We start from the raw sequence: 13,387 nt of genomic DNA, 5'->3' as shown, positions 1-13,387 counted from the left end.
CAAAAAAAACCTATAAAATGTGCTGCTCAGAACATCTAGCGATACAACTCCATGCAACAAGTGAGACGCGCGATGCAACGCACGCTCATTTTCATTGACATATTCTGTACTAGCGGCTATTTAAAAACTACAAACACCGCCCTCTTCTTTTTTTTTTTTAAATACAGACGGGATTCCAAAAAATTCTCTGGAAAGATTTTTGCTGTGATGATTTGGCAGAACTGTGCATTTTACACCACTAGACACCCACCAGCAGCAGCACCAGCAGCAGCACCAGCAGCAGCACCAGCAGCAGCACCAGCAGCTCCCTCAGCTACAAGCTGTAGGATCTGTGATCAACATCTAACAGAGTGGAGAGCTTATGTACAACAAGACCTTGTAGACAAAGGTCCTTTGAACGGACTGAAAGGATTCACTGCCGCCCGGTCCCTCCAGACGCCAGCGACAGGCGAGAGGAACCGGGCCGGGCCAGTCGGGTGGACGACCCGCGATCAAAGTGTGGTTTCAGACGAGAGGCTGCTGCGGGTCGCTGGAGCTGAGCTGCGTCTCCAGGGTGCTCTCCTCAGGGTAGGGGTTGGGGTAGGGGTTGTTGAAGGGGTTGCTGAGGCTGGTCATGGGGACGAGGACGGGGGCGCCGGCCGGTGGGTTCTTGTCGTGGTGGTGGTCGGCCAGCGCCGGGTTCAGGTCGCCGGGGTCTCCGCCTGCAGGCTGGACATGCGGATCTGCGAGCTGCTCTTGCTGAGGATGGACAGCTGCGTGCCCCCGTTCACCCCACTGCTCGCCAGCGAAGGATGCCGGTGCTTCAGGTCCACAGCAAAATACCTGTTCACCGTCCAGCTGCGCCATTTCCTCTTGATCTCCGATTGCACCTTTAGGGATATACTTCACAAGGTCATTATTAATGGACCTCGCTGAAAAGAGACAAGCTTCACTCAGCTGCAAGGTTGACTAGATGTTGTTGCCCAACACGAGCTGCCGTTTCCATCACCCCGAGAGCTGCATGAAACATCAATGTGGCCCTGAGAGCCGGTGATGGAAACCAGCGAAACCTGGAAGAACCTCTCAAATATGGCGGAAAGGTTTGGACGCTCCCATCAGGAGGTTTTCCAGGCGTCTCCATAGAGAGGGAGATCACAAAAGTGTTGCATTAATTGCAATTTTGCAGGTCGTGTTTTGAAGTTGTTAGGCAAGTATTCGAAGTTCAACAAAGCACATTTTGTTCTGAGAGGTTCTGGACCGGGTTGTGGGCAGGTTCTTGACGCTGGCTGGTTTTTAGCATTTTTGGATTTTCAGCTAATCTGTCAGTTTTAGACACAAAGAGCCATCGACTTTGGCCCACTTTCTATTTGACAGCACTGTCAGTGTGGTTGTGTGTGAGTGGAGGCAGTTTGCTGTGTGAGTGGCTGCTTTGAGGCTTACCTCTCCATTCAGGAAGCAGTAGAGGACGGCCACCACGAAGCCCTGCAGGAACACAGAGTCATTAGACGGAGCTGCTGATGACTTCACTGTGCACACATGCACCTGTGTGTAATGTCATGATATTGTATTGTATTGTGTTATATTGTGGTTGTTTTGTATCCACTGAGAAAAGCTAGTGAGAGATGAAGATTTCGAGGGATTCACCTCAAAAAGATATTTGGTGTAACAGAACAGAATAGAATGTTGCTGTCTCCTTTTAGAGATCCACACAACATTAGAAGAGTAAAAAAGAAAAGCACATTTACAAATGAAAATGTGAAAAGAAGAAAAGAGAATTAGGGCCACAAGAAGAGAAAAAAAAATATGAAGAAATATTTTTTTTCAAGTTTCCATTTCGCGAATAAATTAGAAATTTTGTGATTGAAATCAAAATATCGAGAATAAAGCTGAAATTTTGAGATTAAAGCTGAAATTTTGTGATTAGAATCGAAATTTCACAAAAAAAATAGTCAATTTTTTTTTGGGGGGGGATTAAAGTAGAAATGTAATGATTAAAGTGAAAATTCCGAGGTTGAAATTTCGAGGATAATGTGGAAGTGGAAAATTCAAGAATTAAGTCAAAATTTTACTGATTAAAGTCAAAGTAAAAAAAAATTTAATTTCCAAGATTAACGTCGAAATGTTGAGAATAAAGTGGAAAGGCTCTGCACACAACCCCAGAGGAGTACTTCCGTTGTCGCCAGTTTCCTGTTTACATCGACTTTATTCACCAAATTTTAAATTAAAACTCAAAATGGACCAGCGGCTTCAGTGTGGAGTCTCAATCAGCGGAATTCTGTATATTGTGGGCGGTGAAGGAACGGTGGGTGAGGGGCAACGGGCCACTCATCATGCAGCCAGTGGGAGGTGGGAGTCACCTGGAAGGATCCCAGGCCCAGCTCAAATACCAGGCGCTCTCGCTTGCTCACGTTCTCAGGGGAGAAGGCAAAGACGGTGTAGTGGATCCCAAACAGGGGGATCAGCAGCAGAGTGGAGCGGGCCAGCCTCCTGGAACACACACACACATTCAAACATATCACATGTATTTATGGGCAGTGTATGTTAAACTTTGAAACTTTTAGCAATATAGTATAAAAATGATAAATCAAAGCCAAATATTATACGCTGGACACCCAGGGTCTGAAAGATTTTCTCTAAAGTTCTCTCTTTAGCTTTCTGTTCTCCCCGACTTGAAAAAAAAAAAAAAAATGTAATTGACCTGAAAGATTCCGGACGTCAAATATTCCAGTTGAAGGAACAAACACGATGAACTCACAGGTAAATGCTGGATTCATTTCCTCCGATGTCTGGAGACTGCAACTTCTGCACCAGTATGACGATGATGCCGATGAAGAGGACAAAGTTGACCTATGGAAAACCAAATTGCATTACAAAATTGTATTCAAAAAAAGAAAAAAGAAAAAAGATCACACTATCACAGAGACAAACTTTGTTTTTTTTTTTGTTTTTTTTTTAAATGACGTCATACCATAATAGAGGCCAGAACTGGTCCCTTGATAACCCACCAGATGGCAGCATTGTCATTCATGTCCCAACACCTGGATCAACGAGAAGCTCTCAGTGCCTGCGTAGAAATCACCTCAATGACATCAGCACCCTGTAGGTGGGGGTTGGTGGTGGCGGACCTACCCGATATCATCAAAGTGAAGCCTCAGCACCGCCCACACGGTCACACACAGGGTGGGGGCTCCTGAAGAGGCACACATTCAACGTCCATTTCAATTTCAACATAATTTTATTGAGGATGGGGGTTGAGCGACTGAAGGCAAATGCAGTTTTAATAAAATAAAAGAAATGTGATAAGAAGTGATATTAAAAAAACAACACAAGAACGACTTGTTTTTTATGCAGGATTGAGGATAGAATCAGTAGTGATTCACCACTAGAGGGCGCCAACGCTAAGGACTCTCACCCCAGCCGATGATGATGTACCAGTAGAAGTATCTCTTCTCGGGGAAGAAGGTCTCCACCAGCAGGGTGAAGAGGTACAGTCCCTCGATGAAGAGCCAGAAGTAGTTGGAGAGGACACAGTAGTGGAAGAAGATCATGACGGCTCGACACTCCAGCTGGGAGAGAGGGAGGGGGGGGGGGGGGGCAGGGAGAGAGAGAGAGAGAGAGACAGAGAGGCAGAGAGAGAGCGGCCCGGGAGACGCAGTGAGCTGCTGCCGGGAGAAGCGCTGGAGGAGGAAAGGCAGCGTAGGCAGCAGCGTCTGACGGCACTCACAGTGTGAATGAAGCAGTGCTCGCTGTCCTCCTGGGCGTACAGGACGCCATCTTTGATGAAGACTGAAATAGCTCTCAGGATGAAGGAGACAAAGAGATTCATGTGGATGAAGTTCCTGGTGCAGTGCAGCTTCCTGCGCAGAAACACAAGCACACAGCTCAGAGTGTGAATGACGTAAAAAGTGAACGTGTGATACACTAAAGTGTATAACTATACTATAATGTATGGTCAAGGCCACACTGAATGGACCAATCAAATCTGTCCACTGACATCATGGACTTACAAGACCTCAAGAGTCTGAGATTTTATCTCAGTGTACTTTTGAACAAGTATGCTTTTATTGAAGCATCTAGTTTGTGCAATGTGTTCGGTTCTCAGATGACTGGACAGATGTTGTACAGTGGAGGACTTGAAGTGACACTTAAAGGACAGTGACAGGATGTTCTACTATCAAGGAAAAGCATCAGAGCGGCAGAGATGTCTCCAGAGTGACTGACTGAGACAACCGTTGACTCCATCACACACAGCAGCACTGAGCCACTGGGACCCACACTGCCAGTGTCCACCGTCAGACTCGGAGGTCTCACCTGAACCTGCAGAGGATGACCATGGCCATGGTGAGGGAGACCAGAGAGGTGCTGTAGCCAACCGTGTAGAGAGCCTTGACCGACACGTAGTACATGTCCTGGAACACAAGCCCGAAAGCACAAATACTTATAGATCATAGAAAGAAGGGTTTGTTTTTTCTTCTTCTGAATCCTGAACCATCTGACAGCATCAGAGTCTTCTCACCACAGTGCTGCCGTTCCCCTCCTCGTACAGACAGGCTTCGATGTAGTGCGGGAAGGTTTCGGACCAGCCGAACTCTGTGCAGTTGCGGCTCACTTTGCCCAGTTCTGTTGACAAAAACACACGAGCCTCACGTCAGTTCAGTAGTTCGAGACAGCCGGTCGACATGAAAACCTGGAAATAGTGACAAGATATACAGCATATATGTGGGACAATATACTGCACATCCACACTTGGTTGCAAAATGTGCCAGAGGCACCGGAGCAGCAGCAGATGGATGAAGTGTTTTGGTGAGCCACCTCATAGGAGGAGAAAATATAGCTTGCAGTTTTGTAGTTTGCTCATATCTGGCCTAGAACCACCACCTAGAACCACCAAGAACCACCCCTGGCATACCTAGAACCACCCAGAACCACCCATGGCATACCTAGAACCACCTGGAACCAACCTAGAACTACCCCAGAACCACCAGACATACCTAGAACCACCCAGAACCACCCCTGGCATACCTAGAACCACCCAGAACCACAGATGGCACACCTAGAACCACCTGGAACCAACCTAGAACCACCCCAGACATACCTAGAATCACCCAGAACCAACCCAGCACCACCCATGGCATACCTAGAACCACCCAGAACCAACTCAGAACCACCACAGGTATACCTAGAACCACCCCAAAACCACCCCTTAACCGCCTAGAACAGTTGTGGGCAAAACCACAATGGGTACCATAGTGTGTCGAGAACATGTTGCCTTAATGTCTAATTTGGAGTATGTGAATGAGTCTCATTTTGGCAACATAAATAAAATAAAATAAAATAATGCAAAGCTAAAACTTTGAATTTGGTCTCCTGTCAGCGGGGCACAATCAGACACATGTGAAGCAACAGGATGAACTGACCAAAGTCTTCTTCACTCATGAACTGAGAGAAGAGCTCAGGACAGTTGACTGCAACCACGTCTCCAATCCTGGCAGGCTGCCAGCAGGTCAGGTTGTCCCACATCCATGGACAGCCTGCGGACACACAATGGCAAATCTCATTCCAATATCAAATTCATGCATGATCAAATTAGAACATTAACACATTTGACACTTTTTCCCCCACTACTTCATTATTTGTAAAACCCAGTTTTATGACCTCTTACTCATCTCTGTGCATTTTCAAGAAAAATGAAGAAGCACGTTAAAAACAATTGAGTGGTTTTTACTGAACAATACGCCAAAGACAGCGCCAATGCTTTCAGGGACCAACTTCTCCAGATGTTCCATAACGAGTAGAAGACAGTACTTTCTGAGCCTTTCTGCTCTGCTGTCCTGACAAACTGGTTAGGAGAAGAAGGTGAGTGAGGAGAACGAGGCCAAACTGTTCTCTCCTGGTCATTTCCTCCTCAGCCAGAAGAGGCACTTGTGAGTCAGAGCCATTCAAGTGCCATCGTCACTAAAGACCTCAACAGCCCTTCATTCCTCAGACCAAGTGCTCGCAGTCAGAGCCGTATCAAAGAATCAGGAAGCCATCGGCAATATCCAGGCTGTAGAGATATTTTTGTTTGTATCGATGTATTATTATTATTATTATTATTATTATTGTTATTTGGAGGAACAGACATGGAGGGCGAACAAACAGACGCTCAAACTGAACTCCTACCAAACTCAGGATCATTTCCAGGATCATCTGAGGCCATCATCTCCATGCATTTCTCCTGCTCCCTCTTGATCACACAGTTGGAAGGGACTTGTTGACTCAACACCTGGGAAATGGAGCATGAGTGTTGGACACACACACACACACACACACACACACACACAGATCAGAGGAATGACCCAGAAGTAGACAGGAAGTGGCTGCCTGATGAGCCTCAGCATGCGCTTCATATCACAGTGTGGAAGAGCTTTCAGGGATCTGTTTAAACACTCGACCAATGAATTCACCCAGACGACCACCATCAGTCCCTGGAACACAAGGCCAGGGGGGTGGGGGGTTGGGGTGGGTTGTCCCACCAGACCGAGCAGATGTTTCTTAATACAGATGTTGACAGCAGACAGAGGCCAAAGAGCCGGAGAACAACAAGGCGTCCGGCGGCTGGCTGGGTGGCTGGGTGGGGGAGGGGCTTATTCATGGTGGTGGGAGGATGGTTTTGCATCTCTGGGGGTCAGCGGCTAAGACGCAGCGTCCCAGTTTTGCAAGGTGTAGCAAATGAGCGGCTGACGTCAGCCCCGCCCCACTTGGGAGTCGCACGGACGATTTAGTGCAGTAATTGTCGACACACAAGCCGACGCACAAGTGACTCACGTGTGTTCCCAGCGGTGGCGACGCACATCTGCAGCCGTCGGGCGAGGGAACTCGTTAAATGAAAGACCAGTGCGCACATTACACCGGTGTTATATCGCACTCCAGTGCAACAAAGGAGGTTCACCGGAAATGAAGACGCTGGAAAGACTGATACCGCCCCCTGGTGTTGGGGAGGGGGACACGTGCCCGTCAATCATTTGATTTTCTCAGCTGGGAACATGGGTACCATGTGACATATCATTCATATCTTCAGTATTAAAGGATTTTTTTCCCCCCTATTTCAACCAGTTTTATTTGTTTTTTACATTTTCTTCTTTGTCTCTACTCTCACCGTAATAATAATGAATTGTTTTATACCCCCATTATAGATTAAAGCAATTAAAATGCTAACGCCTATGTTTTGTCGATTGACAGGAATTTTGCTTTGCTCTAATCAAATATAATGCTGTATTTTCCAATAACAGTACAGTTCAAATCTATGAGAGTACATCACAAATAACTGCGATGTAATCTGTCTACATTTTTATGTTCTATGTTTCTGTCCATGTGGAACTATATCGAGAACAAAACAAAAAAAAATCTCGCTCTCACTGTTCGAAACCATTTTCAGCTCCGACTCGACAACAGGAAGTCATTGCAGGAGGTTTTGGGTGATTGCAAGAAAACATCATGCTGTCTGTTCCCAGGAAAACTAGCGTGGGCGGAGGGTGTGATCGATCAAACACCAGGGACCTCCCAGAACGAGCGATGAGTAACACATCGCTGTGGCAGACTGTGGCTCCAGACTCCCTCACTGCCAGTGTGAGATGAGGAGCTGCTGTACAAACACAAATTGGAGAGTTTTGTTTTTTTTTTTTTACATACATACGTATACACCTGGTATTGGTGTCGTGGTAAAGTACTCAACCCGATACCCAATACTGATATTGGTGTCGGTACCTCCCTAATATTATATATTATATTATATTTCAGCTGAGTGTTGGTGAAGTTAATGAATACAGTAGTCTCTGTTTATTCCACTGCTCGGCGACATCTTGTGGTCAATTATATCTGCTGCGAGTCCGTCCACCGTGTCTAATGGGGTCAAGCAGAGCTTGTTCTACATGATTGGCTTCGCATCACTGAGTCCAGGGCCGCTGCCACTCGTGAACCCACTTACTAACAATTCCAGTGACCTTAGTTTCGATATCACTGCTGAAATAACTGAGTTTTCCGTTACGATAACGCAGTAGTTCCATTCACAGTTTTTCTGCCACACAATATTTTCCATTTCTCATGACTTTTATGGTTGATTCGATCTTTCCTTTTTGTCTTTGGATAATGACCAGAGCAACAGTGAGCACTGTGAGGAAGCAGTGCACAGTGAGGGCGACCTGCTGGCCGCGGCCCTCGGGCAGCATTTTGCAGAGTTGCAGTTGAAGATGATCCATTTATGTGGGTCATAATAGGCCTGAATCAATGTATGAGTCAGGCTTTTCTCACTGCACTTGAGGGCTTTGACGGCCAAACATCTGTACTTCACATCTGTGCACGTCTCAGAGGCCACGGCCGCGGCTGCTCCGGAGGTCAAGGCTTCTTCTTCTGCTCCCAGTGGGGCTGCGCTGGGTGCCTGAGCCCAGGAAGAGTCTGCTGTGCACTTCACCCACTCATCGTTTGAAACTGACGCAGACACACAATGAGCTTTTCAATGTGACCGCAAACAGGTGTTAAGCAACGCACTGGGAAAGCGTTTGATTTCATTGATTTATTTGGCCTGTTGCTGATTGAGTTTGATTGTGTTGTACATTCAGAAACAGCTTAGATGTAAAAACACAACGGTTTGAGTCATCTTACCGAGGGCAGGAGGAAGAGGAGGGCGAGGACGTTGGGAACAGACATGGTGGTCGTCTCTGTTTTTACCAACACAACCGTTCACAGCATCCAGGCAGCAGAGCAGCAGGGCAGCAGGGCAGTAGCTCACCTCGGGACCTGACGGGAGGAAAGACATCAACTCAGTCTGGACCTTCACCCCAATATAAACTCTCTCCAAGTGTCTCCAGAAACCTCTGTCAAGAAATCCTCATTGTCGAGAACATCAAGGAATCCAAATGTTTGGCACGTTGTGTTGAACTTCCTGCAGTCTGGAGGAACGTCGGTCAAACATCAGTGCAACTGCCTGTCTGCCTTTTTGTATGGAAGTGAATTGCATTGCTCTTTGCATCCTCCTACAGTAAACCACATGGAGGCTTGTATGACGCAACAGCAACCAGCTCCAGTGCAATATCAAAGAAATCAAAACGGTGGATGTGAAATTCAATGCTTTAAATGTCAATGAGGCGGCAGTGAAGACTTCATTGTGATTCTTGGTAACAGCGATTGACATCGACTGTATAACTCAGATGCAAATAAATTGGTTTGCAACTGAATGTAATGTGAAAGACTTGGAGTCTTCAGCAGCCTCGGCCAGTCTGGCCACAGTGGCAGCTGGAAATGGCAAATATCAAGCGTTGAAAGTGGGGCAGTTTGGGGAAGGAATGGACTGACTTCCTCCCCCAGGACCGAGCGCACTGAATACCGGGGCACACACCAACGGAATCCAAATATCAAACCAGGTGTCGGCGGCACGCCTGCCTCGCTGGATCTGTGGGTCCACATGGATGCGGACCGACCCGGCAGGCCCGAAGCGTTGGCACGAGCGAAGCCAAGTGGCAGAAGTGAGCGCTCGGCCTCGTCCCCCAGGAAGCGCTTGGCGCTCCCGCTCCATCGGAATGCTGCCAGCAACACACACTGCCTCAACCTACTGCCGTTGTCAAGAGCAACAGCTGAGAGCTGCTGAGTTTGGATCTGACGCTCACCACATGGACCTCAAACCTCCTGCTTCACTGGAAATAGAATTTCTCAGGTCTCGCTGCTCTTTGTATTCCATTGCTTCAAAACTCCAACCGGGAAATCGAAGCACAAATATCCACGCACGCCAACGAGAAGCTCAGCGCAAGAACTCAGCAATGCAGGGGTTTGAGTTGACTTGAATCGAGGGACTCGTAAACCTGCCAGAAACATCACAAAGCAACAGTAGATGGTGAATGTGTCAGGCCAGCTTTGTTTGGACCACAGCAACGTCAGCTTGCTGATCCTGGGCCTTAGAGAGAGTTTTCATGCTTCATGCTCCAGCCAGCACAGGCTGCCGGTGATTCAATTCTGCAACAAGCATATCTCCCCCAACCTTGGAATCTCTGATGGTATCTCATACAGCCGCAGCAGGTGGCGTCACACTGTGAGCTCCGACAAAGAGGCGGGCGGTGAAGAGCACTCTTAGATCGCTCCAGTGCAAACACATCAGAGGCAGTGTGGTCGTCTGGAGGCCAGCACTGCACCTGCATCTGATAGGACGGCAGTGGCATTCCGTCCAATCAGGTATCAGATGGCGACGCTATCATCGCAGCTTTGCAGTAGTCACACTGGTGATGCTACATTTCTGAGGGTAGCGCCATCTGTTGGGAAAACACTGTACAACTGTACACAGTGTTATCGTAATTTCATCATATATGCATTGAAGTACTTATACAAATTAAATATTCTAGCACCAACTATATCACCTGTCCTAACCCAATCCTCTGCAAAACGTTTCATTTGTTGTTGTTTCCCCCTTTTTTTTTTTTCATCATTCAGCATTCAGATGTTTTCTTTTCCAAACCTCAGCTTTGGCTTTTTGTGGACAAGACGTTTCAACTCACAGCATGTCAGAGCTTCGTGTCTGCCCAGGAATGTCTCCTGAGCTGCAATCAGCACACCAGCCAGTCTCAGCAGCTGGAGTGGTGTCAGCTTCGCACGTCTCTTAGTGTGCGACACAAACTGTTGACGGATACTCGCACACAAAATAAAATCAACTCGCACACAAGTTTAGAAAGCAAGACAAACTGGGCCAGATCCTCACAGAGTGGAGCACAGCGGGAAACGACGTCGTTCAGTCATGAAAATGAAAGAAAAACCATTGAGTCAGAAATATGAGGCCCAACCAATGAGCTCTGAGGAGACGACGCCAGAAGCAGCGGCTGTTTTTCTGCAGCGCAAAGTCTTTGTGAATCATGCGTTGGTTCTAATGGGGCATATTTGCATGGAAGGCGAAGTCGTTTTGTGCAAAACGATCAACTGAAATATATTGAAATGAGTCTGGCGCCGCCCTGTTGCTACTCACGACTCATTGTAATTTCCAGCGCTTTTCACCTGAACGAGCCTTTTTGGTACCATCTCAACGACTTTTCTGCCACAAACGCAAAACAGCCGCTTTGTGGATCCGAATCTATGTTTCTCCAGAGTGACTGTAGAGGGAAGAGGAAATGAATAGAGGGAGAGAGAGAGAGAGACAGAGAGAGAGGGAGAGAGAGAGTGAGAGAGAGAGAGCGACAGAGAGCGAGAGAGAGACAGACAGACAGACAGACAGATAGAGAGAGACAGACAGACAGAGTGAGAGAGACAGAGAGACAGACACAGTGAGAGAGAGACAGACAGAGCGAGAGAGAGAGAGAGAGACAGAGCGAGAGACAGACAGACAGAGAGAGAGACAGAGAGAGAGAGACAGAGAGAGACAGACAGACAGAGTGAGAGAGACAGAGAGACAGAGAGAGACAGACAGACAGACAGACAGATAGAGAGAGACAGAGAGACAGACAGAGTGAGAGAGAGAGAGACAGAGAGACAGACAGAGAGAGTGAGAGAGAGAGAGACAGAGAGAGTGAGAGAGAGAGAGACAGAGAGAGACAGACAGACAGACAGATAGAGAGAGAGACAGAGAGACAGAGAGACAGAGAGAGAGAGACCTCTCTGACATTAATTTGATGCTCATTACGTCCGTCCATGCTCGTGATGTCTCTTCTAATGCCAGTGGTTGCAGTGGTTGCAGTGGTTGCAGTGGTTGCATCAGACAAAGGTTGGGACGGTGCAGCTGCATTGTGAGGTTGCATGGTTGTGGACAACAAGGCCTGTGCTTGGTGTTTTTGCTGGGACCCCTCTGGGATATCTGGTGGTCAGGTGCTGACAGCTGCAGGCTGAAGGCTTCTCACCCCCCCCCCCCCCCACACACACACACACACACACACACACACCTCCTGCCTTCCACTCCTCGCCTCTAATCTCCTCCTAATGCAACGCTGTTTTTATCCAGAGGGGAGGGGAGGGAAAAAAAAAAAAAAGCTAATGATGAATAGCGGAGATATTCTCAGCTCGACTTCAAAAATCATCATGCAGCATGTTAATCCAGCGCTAGACCGTCTAATTCCCGCCACATATCACAGTAAGTCACTCAAGTCTGAGGCTCTAAATTTAGCTCAAAGAATTATGAAGCAGTCGGGATGTTGGGGGGGCGGGGTGGGGGCGGCGGGGGGGGGGGGGGGTTGTTATACTCAGACGTTACTTAACCATCATCATTATTTTGGGGAGGAAGAGGGAAGAGGGAGGTGCACTGATTACACTTCCAGTGTCCTGCTTTCCTGCTTCCTGTCGCTTTTGTCTCGTTTACGCCTCTAAAAATTCAATTAGGATGAAGAAAATCACAGGAAAGCGGTAAAAAAAAAGGCAGTGAAGCAAAAAGAACTGCAATCTAAATGGTCGCATTTATCGCAACAAAATTAACAAAACTAAGGAAAAAAAAAAAATTCTATTTTTGACCACACGGACTCTGAAGGTACAGTCTAGACTGGGTCTGGGACCGGACCGACCCGGGCTTTTTGCTCCAGACCAGTGGAGACAGCTGCTAGGGTGTCTGTCACAGTGCTGAGACTCCGCCTCCACGGCGAGCCTCCTCTGTCTCTCCTCCCTCACTTTCCTCCGCCGCTGCCACTCCACACAGAAAATGCCACCGGGCTAATTGGGCCATTAGAATGTCAGCGTGACGGATATCTGATGGGCTGCACATCTCCGCCTTTGGCTCCGACAGCTACGTCTACGTCTTTGCAACACCTTATCGGGGGGGCCATCGTGACCATGTTTCAGATCTGATGAATTCAATTTGACGTCCAGCAGTAAACAAGGCAGTGTGTTGTTTCAGTCAGACAGTGCAGTGCAGTGCAGTGCAGTGCAATGCAGTGGACAGCCTGGGCTTCTGTCAACGCTGCAGGTCGTGCTTGCATTTCTAATTAAAGGATTTTCTGTACACAAACGCGTCAACGCAGGTGATGGTGCGGCGCTGTGACCGCGCTAGCCTTGCAAGTTCAACCTTCGGTGTTTTCACACGAAAGATGAATCAGAGAGAAGACGTTTTGCACAAAACGTTTTGCAAAGCTCAGAGGCGGAACGCTGCACTGCAAGGCTTCAAACCAGCAATCTGCAGCTGAAGAGGCAAAGACTGCCAACGATTTCAACTTGGCTCTGATGTTTTTCTACAGTGAACTGAGTCAATGCAAACACGACTGTGGTTGGTGTGGACCCAGATTTCACATCATTGTCTCGCTAGATCGAGTTGCTCACATATTGAAAACCCTCCAAGGCGGACTGACTTGGTTACTATAATGTTAATGCAAGGTTATGACACATACCTTGTGTAATCTCATTACTTTTTAAATCTCTTTTGTTCACAGATGTTCAGCCTCCCACCACCCTCAAGAACTCCTCCCTGCGGTGGGTTCTG

General features: G+C 47.6%; 1 protein-coding gene across 2 annotated transcripts in view; it reads right to left on the bottom strand.

Annotated features, from left to right (window-relative positions):
- Window positions 1-504: 504 nt before the first annotated feature.
- The window catches only part of adcyap1r1b (adenylate cyclase activating polypeptide 1b (pituitary) receptor type I), a 14,401-nt gene continuing 1,518 nt past the window's right edge, over window positions 505-13,387 (bottom strand). The window contains exons 2-14 of one of the 2 annotated variants that reach the window (XM_076045581.1): window positions 8,620-8,754; window positions 6,142-6,244; window positions 5,397-5,510; window positions 4,496-4,599; window positions 4,291-4,388; window positions 3,704-3,836; window positions 3,392-3,545; window positions 3,109-3,169; window positions 2,948-3,017; window positions 2,735-2,826; window positions 2,337-2,466; window positions 1,420-1,461; window positions 505-882 (exon numbers count right to left, since the gene is read on the bottom strand). In XM_076045581.1, coding sequence (XP_075901696.1) covers window positions 505-882; window positions 1,420-1,461; window positions 2,337-2,466; window positions 2,735-2,826; window positions 2,948-3,017; window positions 3,109-3,169; window positions 3,392-3,545; window positions 3,704-3,836; window positions 4,291-4,388; window positions 4,496-4,599; window positions 5,397-5,510; window positions 6,142-6,244; window positions 8,620-8,664 — 1,524 coding nt within the window. In that variant the 5' untranslated portion in view covers window positions 8,665-8,754. The remainder of the gene's footprint in view (window positions 883-1,419; window positions 1,462-2,336; window positions 2,467-2,734; window positions 2,827-2,947; window positions 3,018-3,108; window positions 3,170-3,391; window positions 3,546-3,703; window positions 3,837-4,290; window positions 4,389-4,495; window positions 4,600-5,396; window positions 5,511-6,141; window positions 6,245-8,619; window positions 8,755-13,387) is intronic. The other variant, XM_076045582.1, reaches the window with a different exon arrangement.

The sequence above is a fragment of the Nelusetta ayraudi genome, unplaced genomic scaffold (genome assembly GCF_046127955.1).
Source record: "Nelusetta ayraudi isolate G7.1 ecotype Tasmania unplaced genomic scaffold, CSIRO-AGI_Nayr_v1 ptg000084l, whole genome shotgun sequence".
Classification (NCBI taxonomy): domain Eukaryota; kingdom Metazoa; phylum Chordata; class Actinopteri; order Tetraodontiformes; family Monacanthidae; genus Nelusetta; species Nelusetta ayraudi.
This window is presented reverse-complemented; position numbering and strand designations above follow the sequence as displayed.